A 22,753-nucleotide genomic window follows, 5' to 3' on the forward strand; every position below is an offset into this window, starting at 1 on the left:
TGTTTCTGCGTAAACGCACGAATAATTGAAGATAATATAATATTTTCAATGTATTGCTCAAACCAATCCTACTAAAGATATCAATATTACCTATTGAATAAGTTCGGTTCGAAATAAGTGATGAATTGAAAGTAAAGGATTGATCTCACATTTTTTACAGGTTTCAATATAATAATAAAAGCTTTATATCTCAAAAAACTTCTCTTAGATGTATGATTCATATATAAGTGAAGCGTTCTGCGTCGTTCAAAACAAATGGTAGTCGATAGGGCAAGGTATGGTTCCCCCAATTGGCGCTTATTTGCAACGAACCTATACATTTTTAACGCAGTAATAATCGAGCTTTTTTTTTTGAAAAACACAAAATTATTTTTTTCATTTCTTTCATGAATAAAAAATTATAATATTCCGCTAAATTGCGTTTAGATTCTGTAAAAGGTGCCCACATAAAATTGCATCGCGGAAAAAACGCTGTAGAAAATTACCTAGTTGACCGATCTTATTCAAACTTTCAGACAATAAAATATAACTCATTAGTAAGCTTTTGGCATATTTGATTCATTCACCTTCAATACCATAACCGTATGCTCGCACGCTTAACTCCACTCATAATGTTCTGTACAACATCTGGCTGCAGCTTCTTCTGTACGGAAACCCACTTTTCCTTTATTTGTTCCTCAGATTTGACCTCCTTGGGATGCCTCATAATAGCCCAGTATTTTTCGATGGTTCCGGGGCACGAAGCCTGATCCGGCCAGAAGATCATAGGGCCCTCGTGTTGCTCAAACAAAGGAAGCAGATGCATCTATAGACATTTCTTGAGGTAGATCTGTCCGTTTCCAGTCCCGGTAGTCACGAACGGTGCACTCCGTTTGCCACATGAGCAGATCGCTTGCCAAATCATGTATTTCTTGGCAAACTTTGCAAGTTTCTGCGTCCTCACTTCTTCCGGAACATAAAATTTGTGCTGGGCGGTGAATAACAGAAGCCCCGGAAGCTGCCGGAAGTCCGCTTTGACGTAAATCTCATCATCCATGAGGAGACAATGATGTTTCGTCAGCATCTGGGTGTACAGTTTTCGGGACCGTGACTTTCCCACCGTATTTCGCCGTTCGTCACGATTTGGAGCCTTCTGCGCTTTTTACGTATACAGTGCCTTCCAGTCCATGGCTCTCTGAAAGTCTTGAACAGCTTGAATAACTTTTTGGTCACATCCCTGACCGAAGTATTGAGAGTTCGCTTAAGGGAGTATTCTAGTCTAGGAGTTTGAAAAAATCAATTTTTTTTCCTTCATATTTCTTTAGTTTAGGCATTCAAGAATATACTCTAGAAAAAAATTATCGAAAATCCTATTATTTACCGAGTTAGAGCCATTTTAGTGATGTGGTATCTAATCTGTTACGGCCATAACAATGAACTTCAAACGCGTTTTTCTCGGAACTAGTTTTTTCAAACTGGCGTACACGATATCTCAAGTTCTACTGAACCGATTAATGTCGAAATTATATGGACACAATCTGCAGGCATCTCTCTGTCGCATGAACCACTTAAAAATAATATTTTCTAAATTATACTATTTAAAAAAAAAACGGGAAACGTAAGAAAGAACGTTGAATACCGCATTTTGTTTTTCAAACGGCCGTCTATTCGCCAAAAAACATGTTTTTGACTTGTCCGAGGTTCATGCGATAGCGACATCTTTACTGATTCAGAATCTGTTCGATTTTTTGGTTTCAGATAACAAGAAGGCCTGGAATCGTGTACGCCATGGCACATTTTTTTTAACCCTCTCATTTCATCAGCTCATAACTATGGATAGTTATGAATATTTTTTCTCCGTTCAATTTTTGTTTTATTGTTAAAAGATAGATGATACAAATAATGATATAATGAATAGTAAAAATATTCTTTGTTTTATTTTTACGAAGCTGCAAAAAACGTCCGAAATTCGTGTCTCTACACTAGAATACTCCCTTAAATGCTTTCACGACACGACACGCCTGACCACTAATAAAACGATCACGCGAATCACCGTTGACTGCACGATTCCGAATTGTTCTCTGATGTCCCGAAGAGAGTGTTAAGGATTTTCCAGGAGCTTGCGCAAAATCAATTCGCGACGTTGCTTTTCGAGTGACGCTTTTTTTCCAATTTTTGAAAAACTGACAGTAATAAAAATACAGTGTAAACAATACACTCTAAACTTCTTCTACCCAAATTTTCAGTATAAAATACCCACTGGGTTGTTTTCTACAGCGTAACCCGTATCAAAAGCATTTGCACATCAGTGTCGGTCTCCGCTGCCAAAGATATTTTTGTAGAAAAAGGAAATTATTAAGTAAAATTACAAAAAAAAATACAAAAGTCAGAAATTATTAAGTAAAAATTAGAAAGTAGCCACATATCGCGAATCATCCGGATACAAAATATTTTTATTTTTTCCCTTGTTTTGTGACTGTTAGTCTCAGTGATCAACATTCTATAGCGAAAAGCTTAATGTCACTCGCTCGCTGTGGTTCCCAAGGAGTGAAATCCGACCAATAACCCGGAGCTAGGAAAAACTCGCAGTGAAATTTTTTTTTCCATTTATTTGCATATCAGGGATAATTCAACATAATTAGGGATAAGTTGACAATAAATTCGCATAAATTTTGCAGAACAGTCAACCGTTCTGGGGAAAACATTTTAGAATACTACTTGCAGTCGAACATGAAATTAGGAGTGATTTGCTTTGGCTTTGGGTGACCCTCTCAGACCTTAAAGACACTTTCTAAGCGTGAAAACCTTACCTAATGAAGCAACTTGGCATACTTAGTTTTCCGAAAAAATTTTTACTCGAAAATGATAAGTCCTATAAAAAAGTGATGTATAGAAGAGTTATGAGGAAAATATTTAATTTAAAAAAAAAAAAGAAAATGCTGAAAAAATATTTTTATGAAATCCTACACTGAAAAAAAAAATCGATTTCAAAAACTAAAAGTTGGTTTTCTCAAAATGGTCATCTCAGATTTTGATGAAATGGTAGATAAATATGTACCCTACAACTCTTCCATACATCGCAACTTGTGCATATTTAAGACAAAAAAGTTTTTCTAATAAATACTTTTTGAAGTTTTTTTCTCGAACATTTTCTATTTTTATTTTGGTTAAAAATCAATAACAGGTAGAAATGGATTTATGGTGACTCTTGGATGCTAAAGTACAGTTTTCAACTTGTTTCTGTAGTCTAATACAAAAAGTTGAAAAAAGTTGTGGTCGAAGCGCGGTGAGCCGGCCCAAACCATCGCCAAGCCCGGATTGACGGCCAGGAAGGTTTTGCTGAGTGTTTGGTGGGATTGGAAGGGAATCATCCACTATGAGCTGCTAAACTATGGCCAGACCCTCAACTCGGTTCTCTACTGTGAGCAGCTTGACCGTTTGAAGCAGGCGATGGATCAGAAGCGGCCAGAAATGATCAATAGGAATGGTTTTGTTTTCCACCAGGACAACGCTCGGCCTCACACATCTTTGATGACCCGCCAGAAGCTACGGGAGCTCGGATGGGATGTCCTATTGCACCCACCGTATATTCCGGACCTCGCTCCAAGTGATTATCATCTCTTCCGGTCCATGCAAAACGCTCTTGGTGATACTAAGTTGGCCTCAAAAGAGGCTTGCGAAAACTGTCTGAGTTTTTTTTTGCAAATAAGGAGGGGATAATTTATTAATTTTCCGTCAAACAAATGTAGACTACATACTTATATATTAATGTTACAATGTTTTCTTAAGTTAAATATTATTCCTACGATACATGTTTCTTTTTAACTGTTTTTTATTCATTGTTGTGTCAATTAATTCGCAGTGCTGGTTGTATATACGCATCATGCGATTGATAGGAGCGTTGTTTGCATAATTTGTTCTGGATGTTTTGGTTAGAAACAAATTGCGTGTTCTTAGTTGACGCCCAGGTACATAGAAATTTAATTTTTCTAGTACAGGGTGGGCCATTTAAAGTGGAAGGATTTGTTTTGGCAATAGCAAAGTAAAGAAGTGGAATTTAAAATTTTTTGTTTTTGAAATTCATTTATTTTGGTCCAAGGAGATTTGTTCTAACTACTTTTTGATTATTATATCTCGTAAATGACCGCCTCTGGCCTTGACCGCAAAATGTGCCCTTTTTTCGGCATTTTCCATCACTTTGTCCAATGTTTCGGCCGATATGGCAGCAATTTCTTGTCGGATATTGTCTTTCAGCGCAGCCAGGGTCCTTGGTTTACCAGTGTATACCTTGGATTTTAAATATCCCCATAAAAAAAAGTCAGGAGGCGTCAAATCAGGTGATCTCGGTGGCCAGTCATAATCGCCGTTTTTCGATATTAATCTTCCGGGGAACATTTCGCGCAATAATTTGGTCGTGGCAGCCGCTGTATGGCATGTAGCGCCGTCCTGTTGGAACCAGTAATTGTCCAATTCATTTTCACGAACAAATGGCAATAAAAAATCGGTTATCATTGTCCGATAACGCTCCCCATTCACGGTTACCGTTGCTCCATTTTCATTTTCAAAGAAGTACGGGCCGATGACTTTATCGGCATAAATACCACACCACACAGTAACTTTTTGGTCGTAAAGAGGTTGCGTTTCGATGAATTGAGGGTTTTCAGTGGCATAAAACCGACAATTTTGTTTATTCAGTGTTGTCTCCAGGCGATGTTTTAACTTTATTTTTATTTTTCCACGCACGTTTAGTTAACACAATTGAGAAGTTATTTTGAATGTACAGCTGAACAATTTCAGCGCGTTGTTTAGGTGTGTATTGTTCCATGGTTAAAATTGTACTGAAATGACGCTTCCAACGCGGTATGACATTTGTTAATCTGACATCTCTGTCAAAAGTTATGGGGTTGCCAGATGCTTCCACTTTAAATGGCCCACCCTGTAATTCATCTGATTGTACTCGTTGCGAAATTAGATAATTAACAAAAGAAAGCATTGCAAATTTACGGCGTTCCTTTAGTGCTTGGATGTTTATGAGCATGCAGCGTGCTTCATATGAAGGAAGTGGAAATGAGGTCCAGTTCAACTTACGGAGTGCAAATAAGAGAAACTGTTTCTGGACTGACTCAATGCGTTCTTCATGTACGACCATATACGGGTTACAAACGATGTTACAGTATTCCAGACTGGGCCTTACGTATGTGATATACAAAAGCTTGATTGTGTATGGGTCCTGGAAGTTATGTGAGAAGCGTTTGACAAAGCTTAACACACTATTTGCCTTATTGAAGTTGCCTTCTAAATGGCAATAAGTTTGCGAACAAAACGGCGCATATTTGACTTAAGTTGTATAATTTTAGGTATGTTAAATAAAGCGTCAAATTTCGATCAGAAATACGACATTTCTTTTTCCCCAACCCTATATAAAGTGACGGAAAATAAATAGCATTTTTGACGTAGAACTACGTCTTTCATTTCTATACTGGGGTGAAAGTTCGAAGTTTTGAGAACGAAAGCGTTAAGCCGGAGAACCAGATTTTGGGCGTTAATAGCTCCTAATCAACTGAGCGAAATTGTATGATGAACACAAAAAAATAAAATTTCTACGCGTTATAACAGTTCGGCTGAAAAGTTAATAATGTTGACGTCTAGACGGCGCCTCTTGCAAAAATCTACTTGACTATCACAAAGCACCATTTTTCAATGGATACGTGTCAAATTTTGACAGCAATCGGTCGCTTGGTTCGTGAGTTACAGCATTGAGAGTGAAGCAATTTTGAGTTACAGCATTGAGAGTGAACAATTTTTGTTATTGTGAAAAAATGGAAAAAATACAGTGCAAACCAAAGCATGGCTTGACAAACGTTATCCAGTTATGCTCCAGTAGAGTCAAAAAGTAATGCTTTATCAATACACGAAATTCGGATTTTTCTATTTTTTTCACAATAACAATAACAATTTTTGCAAGAGGTGCCATCTAGACGTCAACCTTATGAACTATTCAGCCGAACTGTTATGCTTGTTACTTTTTGATCCAAAAACTTGTTTCAGTACCCTTAAAAGGATTATTGAAATCATACCAATCGGTTCATAAGCGGTCGAAGCTCGGAAATCCACTCAGTTATAATTGTACAGCGTTTGGAGCAGGTTATTGCTGCTGTGGCGAAGCTAGCTTCGTTCATCATGAAAGCGTTGATGAACGGTGTCACCAAGAGCCTGTTTGTATAAACAAACGGCATTGTTAGGTCAGGATCGTTAAAAAATCCCCCTTAGGCCAAAAGGGAATCCATCTGGAGGAGAGTGGTATCACACTGAAAAGGCGATCAAGAAAGTACCAGCATCGAAAATTGTTTCTGTTTGAGACATCGGAGCAGCCGCCACAAACACGTGCGCAACTCTTTTCGTTTGGTGGTTATCGAGTAAGCATTAACCACTGACGGGCATCGAGCATCGGGTGGACATCGAAAGATGTCATCATTGCTGAAAAATAATCTGCCAGTTCTACTTATAATTGTAAACATTCAAGCAAAAGAGTTTATTTTATTGTTTTCTATCCATATAATACTGCGACGATATACATTTTGTTTTGTGATTTCTAAATCAAGTGCAATTAATAGGAAAGCTTCTGAAAATTATTCTTCCCCATCAGTAACATATTTTCGTATTCAATGTTGGATGTATAAAATGAAAAACCGAAAATGTTTGGCATCGCAAAAATCATATAATTTTCCAGCGATTATTTGTTTGAACAAAGTGTTGTGCACAAAGCGAATGACAATCTTACTTTGTTAACCATGTCGTAAAACATCGGCATATTTGTCAAATTTTAACCAGATCGACATAGCCACATGCGACGAAAATGGATTTATCGATCTGTCAATTTCCTTGGAAGTGCCCATTGAAACCCAATATGTTCCCGAAAGATGTAATCCTACGTCAAAAAAGACTGCGTAGTCCTTCTTCCTAAGCGGTCGTGTCTCGGATACAAGTTCTGGATTTTTTTTAGTAATTATCAAACGTAATTTGTTTTATACGAATACTGAATAGGTGCCATGGTCGAGTGGTTAGCGTCACACCTAACATGCTGGGGGTTCGGGTTCGATTCCCGTTCTGGTCGGGGGAACTTTTCGTCAAAGAAATTTCCTCCGACTTGCACTGTGGTCACGCGAATTCTAGAGCTTGCCACACAGAATGCATTCAAGGCGTGTTATTTGGAATAGAAATCTCAACTAAGTACTAATAAAAATGACGCAAGTAATACTACGTTGAGACAGTGAAGTTCTTCTAGGAACGTTAGTTCTATTTAGAAGAAAAAATACTGAAAATTTTGTTCAAATGAACCTATTCCGCACTGTTTCTAAATATTTACATTTATTTTGACGTAGAACTACGTCTAACCGGAAGATAATGGGGATAAATTGACAATCTAGACACCGTTCATGTGGGAAAAAATGAAAGATTTCGAACGCTTATAACTCGAGCATTTCTTAATCGATCGCAAAGATGTTTACATCAACTGATAGGAAATATTCCTACGTATATATCACAATAGATAACTTTTAATTTAAACAATCGAATAATTGTGAAATGTCGAGCATTGTCCAAACGCACTATGTGCCTCGTTTTGATTGGTCCAATTTGTGCTCCTCGAATGGTTCCGACCAAAAGGAGTCCCACGTCTCTTCGATTATATCCCCGACATCACCCATCTGTCTTTATCAGTTGATTGACTGATCAATATCAACCAGTACCCAGCTAGCATTGTTCATAATAGGTTTCAAATGTTTTCTACTCTGCCATGTTGCATATATCGATCGTTATGTTCGGATTGTACTGGCATATTTTTATGTACTCTATGGATGAAAATTAGAGGCTACACTTTTCATAATTAAGATATAAGAAACACAAGATATGATCCAAAATAGTATCGATCACACCAATTATATAGGACTCTCTTGACACTGCAAAGCAAACGTTACCTTTTCCAAGCATCCGCCGCCATGGCAGGGCGCAACCTCCGCGTTGCTGGCATTCGCTACCGACGGCACCGGTTGTTCTCTATCAACCGTTTTGTTCGCGTCTGTCAGAACTGCATTTCTTCCACTATCCGGCGGTATAGCCGCCTGGCCTAGCGTGATCAATGCGATCGCTGTCAGTAAACAAACCATCATATCGACCGACAACCTGAATTCCATTGGCGCCATATTAACCCACGTGGACGACGAAGACGACGACGATGTGCACCCACCACCTCTCCAACGGGTTCAGACCGATGCTCTGTGCGATATCGATCTTCGAGCGCCAACGATTTTATTCTTCTGTTGCTCCTCCGCAATTCGCGCGATCTTCGATGTAGGTAAAACTCGCGAAACCTGAGACCGTGAAAAATAATAATACCTCAAAGGAACTACACACTCTCTTTGCTGCTGCTCTCACATCACACACAGACAAAAATATTTCAAACTTCTTAATTATATAATTGCATCATTTTTCATGCTCCTTCTGCGCTCCCTCGCATCCCGCGCCTTCGCTACTCTCTTTCGAACCGACCTTTGGTTTGATTCTCTTCCAGATCACTTTATCTTTTTCCCCCTTTCGCTGCGTTCACTACACAGCCCAGACGGGGCCCGGGCCACGAATCCGCTGCTGCTGTTGCCGCTGCCGCCGCCGCCACCAAGACAGGTCTCGATAATTTATTAATTCACGAGTCTGCGACCTGAGGAAACATAAGGGAAATTTTCCAACGCTCTCAAGTTGTGAATCGATTGCGGGTAGATCTTCGCTGCAGTCACCGAGATTTCCGAGGCTCTAACCGGAGGATTTTTTTTTTGGGCTCTGAATGTATCACAAAATAACAACACTGTGATTCTTTAGTTTCGCCACCCCTTTCCGCAATGCCGCCGCACCCAAAGATCCCCGCGTGCGCGCCTGAGCCCAGGCGTCTCCAACGCACCAACTCGGACTCGCGTCAACTTTTTCAATAGTCGTCACTTCGATGAAACAAACAACGCAAAAACAACAGAAACAACAAAACACAGAGACACACGGAGTGTACAAAATCCTCAAACAACGAAACCGCCCCGTTTCTCGCGTCCGCTTGAGAAAACCTTTCGGTGCAAACTGAGAATTTTGTTCCTTTTTTCGCACAGGTTCTGTGTTGTGTTGGTGGTGCGGATTCGAACCGCTCAGGCTCTGCGGAACCCGATAGCGCAAAGGCTCCCCCTTGTGTTAGCATTTGTAGCCCGAGCTCTGCTCAGCAGCAGCATCAACATCATCATCAGCATAATGCCACGACAAGAGTGGCATAGGCAGCAGGACCGCTGCTGCTGCGGCCGGTGCTGCCTGTCTGCCCTCCACTGGTTGTGTGCTATGCTGCGGCCCGGGAGTTGGACGCTGGAAATGGTTGGCCGGGTAGTGTGCGAGAGGGGGATTCTCTGTTGCGGAGAAGCTGAGAGTTGGAAGAGATGTTCCATCGGAGAAAAGATGAGAGTTGGTTGGGTGAAGTTTGACTTTTTTCGAGCAAAGAATGATGGGAGAATAGGGCGAATGGAAGTAAACAGAGAGGGTGTGCTGATACTCTTGCTCTTTGATGTTTGGTTGGATAGCGGTGTTAGTGTCCTTTGGTCACTAACACCTGGGAAAAATTGGCGGTTTCCCTGTGTGGTGGGAAATGTTTTAGCTATTCAACTGCTCGAATTTACTTTTATAGCACGCTTAGTAAGAAATTTCACTCACCGTTGGAAAAAAATCATTCTGGTATTAGGCCGTATGAATAAAAACAAAATTCACCTTTACTTTACTTCATTCGAGCAGTCGAGCAGTGAGATTAAGTTTTTACTAAGTTTGGTATGAATAAATGAAACAACAAAGTATTTACTTTTCGAAAATGGATGTTTAGCTGATTTCGTATGAATAAAACAGCATTCATCAAGTATTTACTCCGATACTATCAAGTTTGCTCATGAGCATACTTTGGATCTGAAAACACTATCATTCGTTTTGATGTCATATCCGATTTATGTTTAATGTTGCTATTTTGCGCTTGAAGTTAAACAAGTTAACGATCCGCATTGATGGCATTGAGCTTCGTTTACTAGTTTAGGGGAGCGTAAAAAAATTGATTGATTTTCAGGCGGAATGAACACGTTTTTAAAATTTAAATTATGAATGAAAAATAACCTTTCCGTACCAAATTGGCATTCTGTTTAAATGTAAAACACTTTTGTTTGCAAGTGGTGAAAAAATTTTGTACGAATACTGTTTTTGAAGTCAACTTTATATTATAATGAAAAGTTTCAGTAATGATGTTGGAAATGTATAGACAAAGGGTTAAATAAAAGTCGGAAAAAAGTGTTTTAAGTGATTAAATAACATGATGTGAACATTTTCATTCAAATTTTAACATTTGAAAACTGGCTTCGTGTCTTCTAATATGATAGGTATTACACTAACGAGATAGGGACCCAAACTATGGTCCCTAATTGAAAGTCGCCACCAGACGTCGACACTATTCCTTTTTCATCGCGAATTCACGCTTTGTCAAAAAAAAAACGTTTGAAACGAAACATAAACAATCAGTTGATAGATGTTTGACAAAGTAAAAACTATGTTCGAATTCGAAAATCAAATTAGTAAAGTAAACTTTTATTCATACGGATTCAAGTAAATACTAGGAAAGTTTACTTTACTTGGAAACGGGCAGATTAAGTAAATACTTTTTTTTATTCATACGACCTATTGTATCATTGGATGTTCATTAGGGTGCCAAAAAAAAGGGAAAAAAATCGACCCTAAAATTTCAAAAAGTTACAAAATGTACAAAATGTGTACAAAATGTTCACCACCTCGAAAAAATGTTCACCACCTCGAAAAAACACCCTATGCCAAATACCAGCTCAATCGGACTTAAGGGAGAGTGGCGCAAAGCGGTCAAAATTTGAGTTTTTTGAGAATCGAAAAATCACCCGAGGGGGTAGTAAAGGAAATCGGGGTTTTCGAAAAAAAGTTTTTGATTCCAAATGTCTTAACACCTTGCGGACCGCTCACGAAATTTCTCGTTTTCGCGTTCCTTCTTTACAGACTTGTGAAATTGGCGGATAAAAGTTTTTGTTGCGTGCAAACTGGATTTAATGAATAATGAAATATTTTAATTTAAATAAATTGATTGTTTATAAAGTAACAACCTTCAAAATCATGCTCATTAGATAGATAATTGAATTATTTATCTTTCCACATAATTCATTTTTTTCTTGAACGTGACAGAGAAAAGTTATAGACTGAAACGTGAGCATGGGTCAATATAGGAAAATTTACAGAATATTGAAAATCAAAAAAGATGTTCGAATAGAGTTATCGAAGTTATTTTAGTTATCTTCCAGCCACAATTTGATTAATCGAAAAAGGGTATGAGAAAAGTTATAAGCCAAGTTGTATGGAAGAAATTAATTAAGTTAAAGAAAATTGAAAAAAGTTATTTGAAAGGACCCAAAACACATTTTTGAGATAATACTCATTGGATAGAGAATGCTTTTATCCATCTTCAGCCAAATTTTCGTTGGCCGGAAAAGAGTGTGAGAAAAGGTATGGGCCAAAATGTATACAGGTAAACTTCGATATAACGTACCCTCGATATAACGTCACTCGATATAACGTACACATTTCCAAAGTGCAAAGGATTTTTTTTTTAATATTTTCTTTCTGAAGGAACAATGAACTATCTGTGTTGTGATGCTAAAACATGGTTTGTACCTTTAATCAATCTCGAAATACAGCTGGTTTTGTGATTCCGGATTCTAAATGAATCAAGCTTTAATCAACAGTATGAAGGGAAACATCATGAGAAAGTCTGGCTTCGTCTTCTAATTGAATTTATTCATTAACTTTACTAGAATAGCAACACAATAATGTATTTTAGGCTACGTTTGTGAGTCCTTTATTATGCTTCGATACAACGAACAATTTTGAAAGTGAATGTACGTTATATCGAAGTTACCCTGTACAAGTTGTAGGAGGGGAATTAATAAATTTATCGAAAATGGAAATAGAACTTTTTCACACTCGAAAATTAAAATTAAGGAACAGAGTGCGAAGTCGAAATTTTTAGGCGATTTTTTAAATGCTTTAAAATCATGTAATAACAACGCATGAAGATGGGATACTCTTCATAAAACTCTTCAAAGCATAATTTACATGGATTTACACAGAATATTTTACAGAGAAATTTGTATTTCGATGTATGTAGATGTAGTGGATAAAAATATCGGGAAGAAATGAAAAATAGATTTCTTTCTGTTTTTTCAAAGATAACAAATCCAATTATCGTTATTAATAATCTTTCATTTGATTTCTATACCATTGTTGTGGACCATTCAGTACTGAGATATTATTGTATGAACGAAAAATTTCGAATTCGTATTTGATAATAAATAATTCAATAAATAATCATCAAAAAACAGTTTTGAAAACTCTAATAAGTTCTATACACCCAGGATTTTTTTACGCAGGGAATAGAATTTTGATATAATTTGTCGCGGTACACCATAGTAGATGTACTTTGAGTATTCTCTCATACCCTTTTCGGATCAATGAAAATTCGGCTGAAGATAAATAAAAATATTATTCATCGAATGAGTACTATCTCGAAAATGTGTTTTGGGTCCTCCAACCAATTTTTTCAATTTTCTTCAAAATAATCAATTTCTCCCATACAACTTATTTTTTATTAATTCGTTTATTTTTACTGGCTCAGTTACATAAGTTTTAAGGAGCTGAATTCTTAACTATATTTTTATAACTATATATAAACATTTTTTTAATTCTATGGTTAGTAAGGTAGAAAACCGATTACTCGCGGTTGACTCTCTCCCAAACAACTTGTCCTATAACTTTTCTCAGGCCCTTTTCCGATTAATCAAATTGTGGCTGGAAGATGGGTGAAATATTTCTCTATCGAATAACTTCGATTACTCTATTCGAACATCTTTTTTTGATTTTCAAAATTCTGTATATTTTCCTATATTGACCCATGCTCACGTTTCAGTCTATAACTTTTCTCTGTCACGATCAAGAAAAAAATGAATTATGTGGAAATATGAATTCCCTCTCTAATGAGCATGATTTTGAAGGTTGTTACTTGATAAACAATCAATTTATTTCAACTGAAATAATTCATTATTCATTAAATCTAGCAAGACGTTGAACAGAAACTTGCTCGTAGCAAAAACTTTTATCCGCTGAACTTTCATCCGCTGACTTCACGAATAGAGGCGAATGAACTGCAAAGTTTAAAGCCTCTTAAAAACTTGCAAGCAAAGCAAGCAACTTCACACAAGTCAAAACGTGCGGTCCCAGGCGTATGTCTTACATATTTCTTCCCGGTCCTAAAAATGTGAAAGTGTCACCTCGAAATTTGTTTTTTATCAAAAATCGACACTAGGATTTTTTTTCGGAGTACGAGACGAAACATATGGTTTTATGTGCCAATAAAAATAATTATCTCGATTTTTCATTCGGAATTTGTTGCGAAATGTTGATTTGCCCGATAATATACTCTACGCAAAATATTATCTCATTCGAACTTTATTAATTAGTATTGCAGACGTTAAAATTTGAGTTAAAAACGAAAAAACAACGGAAATTGGGGTTTTAAATTTTTTTTTATGCCAAATGTCTTAAAATTGCATGACATATCGAGATTTACAGTTATCTGGAAACAATTTTGTTTTGTTAAAAATCGCCTTTTTAGACGGAAAAACGACCAAGTGCCAAAAAAATTGCATTTTTAAGACATATGGTATCAAAATTTTTTTTCGAAAATCTCGATTTACTTTACTCCCTTGGGTGATTTTTCAATTTTCAAAAAACTCATACTTTGACCGCTTTGCGCCACTCTCCGATTGAGCTGATATTTTGCATAGGGTGTTTTTTTGAGGTGGTGAACATTTTTTATGGGTTAACTTCTTGAAATTCGAGATGACCATTTTCATTGGCACCCTGGTATACGCATATTCTTGAACTTCCCATTCAGAATATAGGATATTGGTTCATAGGTACATTTAGTATAGAAATATCAAGCAAAGTACTATAGAAAAGATGCAAGTAAAGCTAGGTTGAGAAGGCTAAGTTCCTCTAGCAATCAGTGTTGCCACACGTACAGATTTATCTGGAAAGGTACGGATTTTTTCGTTATTTTTGGTACAGATTACAGATTTTTCTTAAAAAGTACAAATTGGTACAGGTTTTTCACGTGTGTGAAATTTCTCTCGAAAATTTTATTGAATGATAGTACGCAATCTAAATTTAGAAAGACTATGTATAAGCATCATAAAACAGACGAGTGATTCGAGGCTAGCAAATGTTAATGTGCATTGAATTCGACTTGGATTGCGTCACCCCGGCGGCTTGGGGCAGTCTTCCGTTAGATGGTGACTTCGCTCCCCTTACATTGAATAAATTTCATTACGGAAAAATAAATTCATAATTAAAATTGCCGACGGCGTTAATACGCAAGTACTTGTATTTATAGTAAGTTAATCTAGACATAGAGTAAGCATGTAAATATAATATTTTCTTGTAAACAAATGAGTATTTCTTCATATTTCATGATTTTTCTCTACAATGAATAATTAAGAAGGTACAGATTTTTGGTATAGATTTTTTGAAGAAAAGGTACAGATGATAAAGATTTTTTTCCTTCTGGTACAGATTAAAATGTGGCAACACTGCTAGGAATGGTAATGAACTTTTTTTTTATCCCAACAGTTTATTTTATTAGGCTCATTTAGCAATTCAGCTGTAACAGAGCCGAATTCATTCGTGTACATTTTTTATCTTAAGATAACTTTTGTTGTGTATTACACTGTTACCATTATGAGGCGTAAGAGTATCGCTATCTATCGATAAACATTTGTTTTTATCTATAACCCAGTAGCCGTTTAGGCGAATGAGAATTCCTATTCTATCGATGCACAACACATGTCGCCTTTTTCGGCGTAAGAATATTGCTATTGTTCGAATGTTCACAGTTGGGCTGTTCACAGCGGGACTTGCGTTATTGATAGTGCCAATTACCGATGCAGCAGACCGAAAATGTGAGCGGTAAGGGACTGGGATTACCGACACATGATGATTGTTGCGTGGACATAGAAGCTAGAATAACACACTAAGATGGTCAGTTGAGGGGTCCTGAGTTATGAGCTCATGATCGTTCGCTCAGTAGCGGACACGCAACCAATTAGGCTACGAAGACCCCTGGTAATGAACGTTAGAACAAGAAATAAAAGAAGAAGAATAAGAAGAAGAAGATATATTTTCGATGTATGTTATACATTATAAACTATGTTCATTGAGATATGAGTAAGATTCACCGTTGGATTCCAAATGGTAGAAACCTCAATCCAAGTGAATATATTTCTATCAGTATGTTATATTTGGTATGTCGAAAATTTCGTATATAATAGCACATGCATATAATAATTATTACAATTAAATAAATTATCTTACATTGCACAATGGTCAGGAGATGTATTTAAGTGGAAATTATCATTTAGAGTTCGACAGTTATTCTCTAGACAAAAACTGTCTTCGATAAAGTTGTTACATACGATAGAGTGCTCATTTTTATGTTATCAAAAATAGGGTGACCAAAATTGTCAATGAAATAAAAAATCTAACTTTCTTATCTTTATAGATAGAGGTAAACATAGTTCGACAATATTATAGTCCCAGTTATTTGAGACATCTTTGGAGAACAACGTTTTTTTCTATCTCTTGAAATAACAGATATATCGCCATTTTTCTAAGCTACGTCAGGGTCACCATGAAAGAAACTGTTTTTTGCTCTAACTTTTATATTTCAAATTATACATGCAAACTGTGTTCGGAAGACTTTTAGAACTTACCAATACAAATATTTTGCGATGCAGAACTTGTCAATATCTCAACTCTACTCAAACTTATTGATATCTCTTCTCAAAAAATACGCTCTTTTCATTTGTTTGTCGTTCTTTCTGAGGCCAACATTAAAATATTTGTTGACGAAATTCGAAAGAACGAATTTCACTCTATATGACATGTGATTTTCAAAACTATGATAATTTTTGTGTTTGAGTAAATTAAAATTTGAATCATAAGATTTTGGGTAAAAAAACATCAATAACTTTAAGTAGGATTAAGACATTGACAAGTTGTTCATCGCAAAATATTGGTATTGATAAGCTCTAAGAGTCGTATGAAGACAGTTTTGATGTAGAATTTGAAATATAAAAGTTAAAGCATGGTTACCCTAATGCAGTTTAGGTGAAAGCACCAAAAACAACTTTGTGGGAGATATTTTTTCTTTAGACCAAACAGTCTTCAACAAAGTTGTTACATATGATAGAGCGCTCATTTTTATGTTATCAAAATAGGGTGACAAAAATTGTCGATGAAATAAAAAATCTAACTTTCTTATCTTCATAGATAGAGACAAACATAGTTCAGCAATGTTGTAGCCCCAGTTATATTAAACAACTTTGTAGAACGAAGCTTTTTTCTATCTTTTAATATAATCGATTCAGCGTTTTTTTCTTCTATGTTGCATTATGGTGACCATGAAAAAACGAGTTTTTTTGCTTTAACATTTATATTTCAAATTCTATATCAAAACTATCTTCGTACGACTTTTAGAGCGTATCAATTCCAACATTTTGCGATGCAGAACTTGTCAATATTTTAATCCTACTTAAAGTTATTGATGTTTTTTACCCTATAACTAATGATTTAAATTTTAATTTACTCAAACACAAAACATAACATAGTGTTGAAAATCACACATCATGTAGATTGAAATATGTTCTTTCAAATGCCGTCAACAAACTTTGTTTGTGTTTGCCCCAGAAAGAATGAAAAACAATTGAAGAGAGCGTATTTTTTGGGAAGAAATATCAATAACTTTGAGTGAAGTTGAGCTATTGACAAGTTCTGCATCGCAAAATATTTGTATTAGTAAGCTCTAAAAGTCTTCCGATGATAGTTTGTATGTAGAATTCGAAATATAAAAGTAACTAACGTAACTTAGAAAAAAGACGCTATATCGGTTATTCCAAGAGATAGAAAAAAAACTTTTATTACAACTGACATTTTTTGTAGCCGATGGGATGAAAGCTTTATCATTTGAATTAAAAGCACACCATCCTACGAGAATATTCTGAGATGGTGGAGTCTTGGAATTAACCCATCTGGTCATGGGACCATTTGAAATTTCAAGAAATTTACGATAATGGACAAGTCCTAAGACTAATATTTTTTGGAGGCGATAGAATGTCAATTTTTTCATTTGAATTAGAAGCACACCGTCCCACGAAAATATTTTGAGGGGGTGGGGTATTGGAATTGACCCATCTGGTCATGGGAACCATTTGAAAGGGCCTGGACGGGTAAGGGAGTAAAGAGTGCCTCCAAACCAAATCACTAGCTGTATGACAAATATTGTATAGGATATTAAATAAGAAATTTTGACGGTTTCTTTGAACCCCTATGTGGTTTAACATAGGATCTATAGTGAAAAACGTATTTTTTCGTTTTTTTCGCGTCATCCTCAAAAGCTTTGAAATGAAAATTTGAAAAAAAAATACTGAATATGCATCTTACTACGGTGTGTCAAGATCAAAAATTTAAATACTAAAAAACATATTAAAACTTTGAAAATATTTTTTTTGGGATTTAGAGATTCAGTACTACTTTCATATTTAAATGTGTTCCTACGGTTTTTGTAGATATGTGTGATTTTTTCAATGTTGCGCGGAACAAAAAAAAAATTTTTTTTTAATATTTCCAGAGAGTCTGGCTGAGTAAGGGAGTAAAAAGTCCCCCAAACCAAATCACCAGCTGTATGGAAAATATTGTATAGGGTACTGAATAAAACATGTTGGAATTAGTACCATATATTTTAGTCCTCATATTGTACACCATAGGATCTATGGTCAAAAATGCACCTTTTCGTACTTTTTTGAAGCAATTCTCAATAGCTTTGAGACAAAAATATGAAAAAATACTGGAAGTACATCTTACTAAGGTGTATCGATAGTGTTGACTGTCCTATTGGACAGCACGCGCCCTCTTAGAATGTCATCGACGCAGCCACTGGTCCGGAATGACAGATCTGCCGGCTGTCACTAGTTGTGAGTAAACAAAACAAAACAAAGAAAAAAAGGAGAAAAGTGATTCAAGAAAACATAATTCGATTGTGAATTCCTAGAAATATTTGCTGCTTAATTTATTATATATTCTTACTTGCTACTTAATTAATAGGATTTTTAAAAAGCGAGGTGAATTTCTATTGAATATGTAATAACTTAAAACTAATTGATAACTACTTCCTAGATCCTATAATTATATTCAAAGTTTAGACACGTAATTTAACCTAATTGAACGTAACCTATTTCTAATGCTAAATTGAATTGGTAAGCCAGGAAAAACAATATATTTTCTTCGAACATAGCCGATAACTGAATATTGTTATAGCTCTTGCCATTATACTAAGGAAACTGTATCACCCGCTGAATCCGAACTAGGGAAACTAAACGTAAGTGAGATTGAACTCGAAACGTGAACTTATACATAACCTAATACAAACTTATCGTTACTATTTACATATCTATATATATAGGAAATTATTAATTCTCCCAAATAAAGAGCTTAGCGTAGTTATTGTAGCTCTGGAGTTTTTGTGATACGGAAGAACTTCCCTGGTAATTTGTCAATTGAAGCGCAATCCCGACAGACTATTTCAAACTATTTTTTCATCAAAAAATCTCATAATAAAATGAAATTTAAATACGCAGTACAAAAACAATTTATATATTTTCTGGCATTTCGAAATTTTGAAAAAAAAATATATTACGTTGAGACCCACTTTTGCTCTGATTTTTATTTAAATGCGTTCGTATGTGTCTTTTTGTGTTTTTTTGTGTGCGACATTATTGTCGAACTATGTTCACCTCTATCTATAGAGATAAGAAAGTTAGATTTTTTATTTCATCCACAATTTTGGTCAATCTATTTTTGATAACATAAAAATGAGCACTCTATCATATGTAACAACTTTGCCGAAGACAGTTTTTGTCTAGAGAATAACTGTCGAGTTCTAAATGCTAATTTCCACTTAAAAGCACCTCCTGGACCTTTGTGCATTGTAACAACAATAGCTACAAACAAAATCATATCGTTATGAAAATTTGTTCTAATTTATTCCTGGTTATAAAGAAGAGAATTTATAAACCAGGCAAATATTTTTTTTTCTCAAATGATGAAAAATTCTGCTATTCTATTCGTTCGGAAATATCTTGTAGCATCCGATCAAATTCATAGTTTAAACCAAATCTAGTTGTATCAATGTTTTTTTTTTCTTTTCCATCACAGTCCGACTTTTCAGCCAACCAAGCGTGATTGTAATTTTCAAAATCACTGCCGGAAAACATTCAACTTTCGTAGCCAAAATTTGAAATTAATTTATGGGCCGCAGTAGCGCAAACCGCTCCAAAGCGGTGATTAATTTTTATCTAAACTAAAATGCACTGCCAAACCAGTTATAGTTCTGTTTTCTTGTGTTGTTGTTTACAAAAGCAATGTGTTCATCGCATTTTGGCGATTAGAGAATTAATTAAAACAGCACGCAATTGGGTATACGTTTATAACCATAATATTTCGATTTAAATGCGCGGAGTTTTCTATGGTGAGAAATGAGATGATTGTTGTGGAAAGCAATGACCGTAAACAATTTAACCAGATTACAAATCTCAAACCGCCATTCACAAATCTTAAATCTAGGAATAACAATAATTTTAATCATTTATGAGTGGGGTGGACCCAAATCGATGTTTAAGTTTATAAAGCATCTAAAATATTAGTATTTGGCGACTTCAACTTGCAATTGCATAGTGAGAATCACAATAAACTTTCTTCCAGTTGTGTTGGTTTAAAAGTATAATAAATGCGAAATAAAGAGACTAAATCAGAAGAACTTTGATTCAACATGTCAAAAAAAAGTGAAGCTTAGATCTCTAGTTCAGGAATGATGTAATTTAATACTTCAATTTCTTGATACTTATTTCAACATCCAGATTTCATGGATTTCGTCCGCGAAAGATCAATCGAATTGTCGTTATAAGAATGAGTGTATTTTCATACATTCATTGTTACAATATAGATTTCATCTGTCAGTTTGTTGTGAACCGATAATAAATTCAAAGAGAAAGCTCCGATTAAAGGCAATCTTTCGTTTCTACGAACCAAAACCGAACCTTGAGCCGGGTTTATTTCCTGCACCATACCCGTGTTTCTTCAAAATACAATTTCGCTTAAAACGGATTTATTCACACGCACATATCCGCTCCCGAGGATTAAAACTTCGCAAAGTATCGTTAAATGTAATGTAAAACACTCGGATTAACTTCGATATTTGGGCACAAGCAACGCCGCTATCACTGCCAACTACATTATTCACGGCTATTAATCACCCGGTTCTCCCCCGCTTCCGAGCACCGAGATCCCCGTTCAATCTTCCCCGGGATGAAGAAGGCCCGGTATTCGTCGAACGCGTTTAAGCCCCCTTCTTGAAACAATTTACTGCATGGCATCGTTTTGTTCGGAATTCATACACATAATTTATCCTGCTCGGGTGTTGATCGTTTCTTTGGTTTCTCCCTCCCCAAGAAAAACCTTCAAGACGATGAGCAACTAGAGAAGAATTTTCAAAATATTTACCAGGCGACACTTTCCCGACTTGGTGCTGACCACTCGGTCGACTTGTCAAGTGTGGGGAAAATAAATCTGTAACCGTCACAAGATTTTTGTTTTGCTCTCATCGTGTTGACTCAGTCCCAATCGTGTCACTTTTTTTTTCGGTGAGCATCGGGTAGACGACCGGGAGGAAACAGAATTGGGAAATATCTCACACATATCACCTATAAATTAACCCGAGATAAAAATGGAATAAAAGTCACAATAAAAACAATATTTATAAACCATTCGTGGGCCGCGATCGGTCGCGATTCTCGAATTTGTTTCAACCGAGCTCTGACAAAAAAAAAATCACAATGTTGTTCAGCGAGTGTCGACCGTTGGTAAAAATACATTGAATGTATTTTTATGGATACACGCGTCAACGCAAACACGTTATTTATGAATGCATTCCCCCTCAAATGAAAAAAAAAATGTCCGAAAAAATCCGCCCGCCGCCTGTCCGATATCATATTTGTTACCTTCGCTCTCCGCCCCTTCAATGAGATCTGACGTTTCTTCTTCGTGGATAGACAGGTTGTTAACATAAACTTTTACGATGCTCCGACGTCTCTGGTCTCTCATCGAGCATCGTTTTTTCTCTAGCGACCCTCCCACCTCTCAACGCTGTTTATACTTATAAGCTTGGGCTTTTCGTCCTCCATCCAGGCCGGGGATACCGCCGCGGTGCTCAACGAACTGGAAATTAGTTCGCAATTAATTTTTCAAGAATTCATCTAAATTCTAATGAGGTTCCCCGAGTCCCGAGGTCTGTTTGGTCGCACATCGTGACGATCGTGACTCCCCGGAGTCTCTCTCGATAAGGGACGTCGCGTTTTGTGCGCGGCCGATGATTGATGATTTTCGCGCTCATCGACCATTAATTTTTTAAGCGTATTTTTAATTAGCCGTGCGATGTGCCCCGACAGAGCGATTGTGGGGTGGTGAAGTGGGAGGGGGCAGGAAGACGAAAGGTTGGCAGATTGTGAGCATTTAGTTGTATCTATGACACGGGTCCCGGATGGATCGAACCACCTGTTCCGAGAATCGATTATTAATTAGAATAAAGCGGTTGTTGTTTTTGTGGCTCCGACTGAAATATGACTCTTCGGTAAGCTATGTTTGGTTTTTCCGGGTATTTTGAATCGAGAAGGTCGCGTTTAGAGCTGGGGCTCCTTGGAATGAAGAATGGTCTTGTTTCTACCTATTCACAGCTTTGCTCTACTTGCATACTATTGAATTTTGAACACTGATAACTAAGTGAGATGGATCGGAATTCAAAAATTGATATGCGTTTCGGATTTCTTATGTCAAAACGATGAAATCACGAAACATGTAATTTATGTGTGCAAAATAACAGTTAACGTGAAGAGTTATTAACAGTTTTCTATTCTGCTGAACAAAAACATTCTAATTAGGAATTCGAGTTGAGCCTGAAATCTCTGTCCTGGAATTTGTATATGAATTTTGAATTTATAATTTGTTATCTATAATCCGTAATCCTCTGTATTTTGGAATCTTATTGACGAATTTACGCAAAGCTGAATTAGCTCATTTCAATTTAGATTCATTTCAACCATTGAATGTCGTCAGTATATGGTAAGAAAGTTAGGGCTTTGTATATTTACGATAGTTTCAACACACGATTTGACCAAAGTCATAGATAATCTTCGAAAATTTTAAGTTTGATAATGCATACCGGTTATTAATACTACGGATAATTGCGATGAAATAGATATCATATCAAATTGGCTGATATCATTGGTTATGTAGGGGCCGACACGAGAGGAATTTGCAGTATTTTTAGCGCAAAACACCCTATTCATCGTTTACTTAGTTGAAAAAAAATTAAAGTTACAATACTTATAACAAACCATTCCTCGTAATACACATAGCACATTGTAAAATGATGATTTTCTAACCTTTTCAGCGTGGAAAGAATACATGAAACCGGAAAGTTTGAAGTTAAATTCTGATTTTTCTAGAAAAGTTGAACGAATTTCATACAAAATAAACAAAA

General features: G+C 36.2%; 1 protein-coding gene across 1 annotated transcript in view; it reads right to left on the bottom strand.

Moving 5' to 3' along the window:
• Positions 1 to 9,117, bottom strand: part of LOC129766812 (transmembrane protein fend-like) — a 245,423-nt gene extending 236,306 nt beyond the window's left edge. The window contains exon 1 of the mRNA XM_055767431.1: positions 7,956 to 9,117. Within this exon, the coding sequence (XP_055623406.1) occupies positions 7,956 to 8,180 (225 nt within the window). The 5' untranslated portion in view covers positions 8,181 to 9,117. The remainder of the gene's footprint in view (positions 1 to 7,955) is intronic.
• Positions 9,118 to 22,753: the final 13,636 nt, after the last annotated feature.

This window comes from Toxorhynchites rutilus, chromosome 1 (genome assembly GCF_029784135.1).
Source record: "Toxorhynchites rutilus septentrionalis strain SRP chromosome 1, ASM2978413v1, whole genome shotgun sequence".
NCBI lineage: Eukaryota > Metazoa > Arthropoda > Insecta > Diptera > Culicidae > Toxorhynchites > Toxorhynchites rutilus.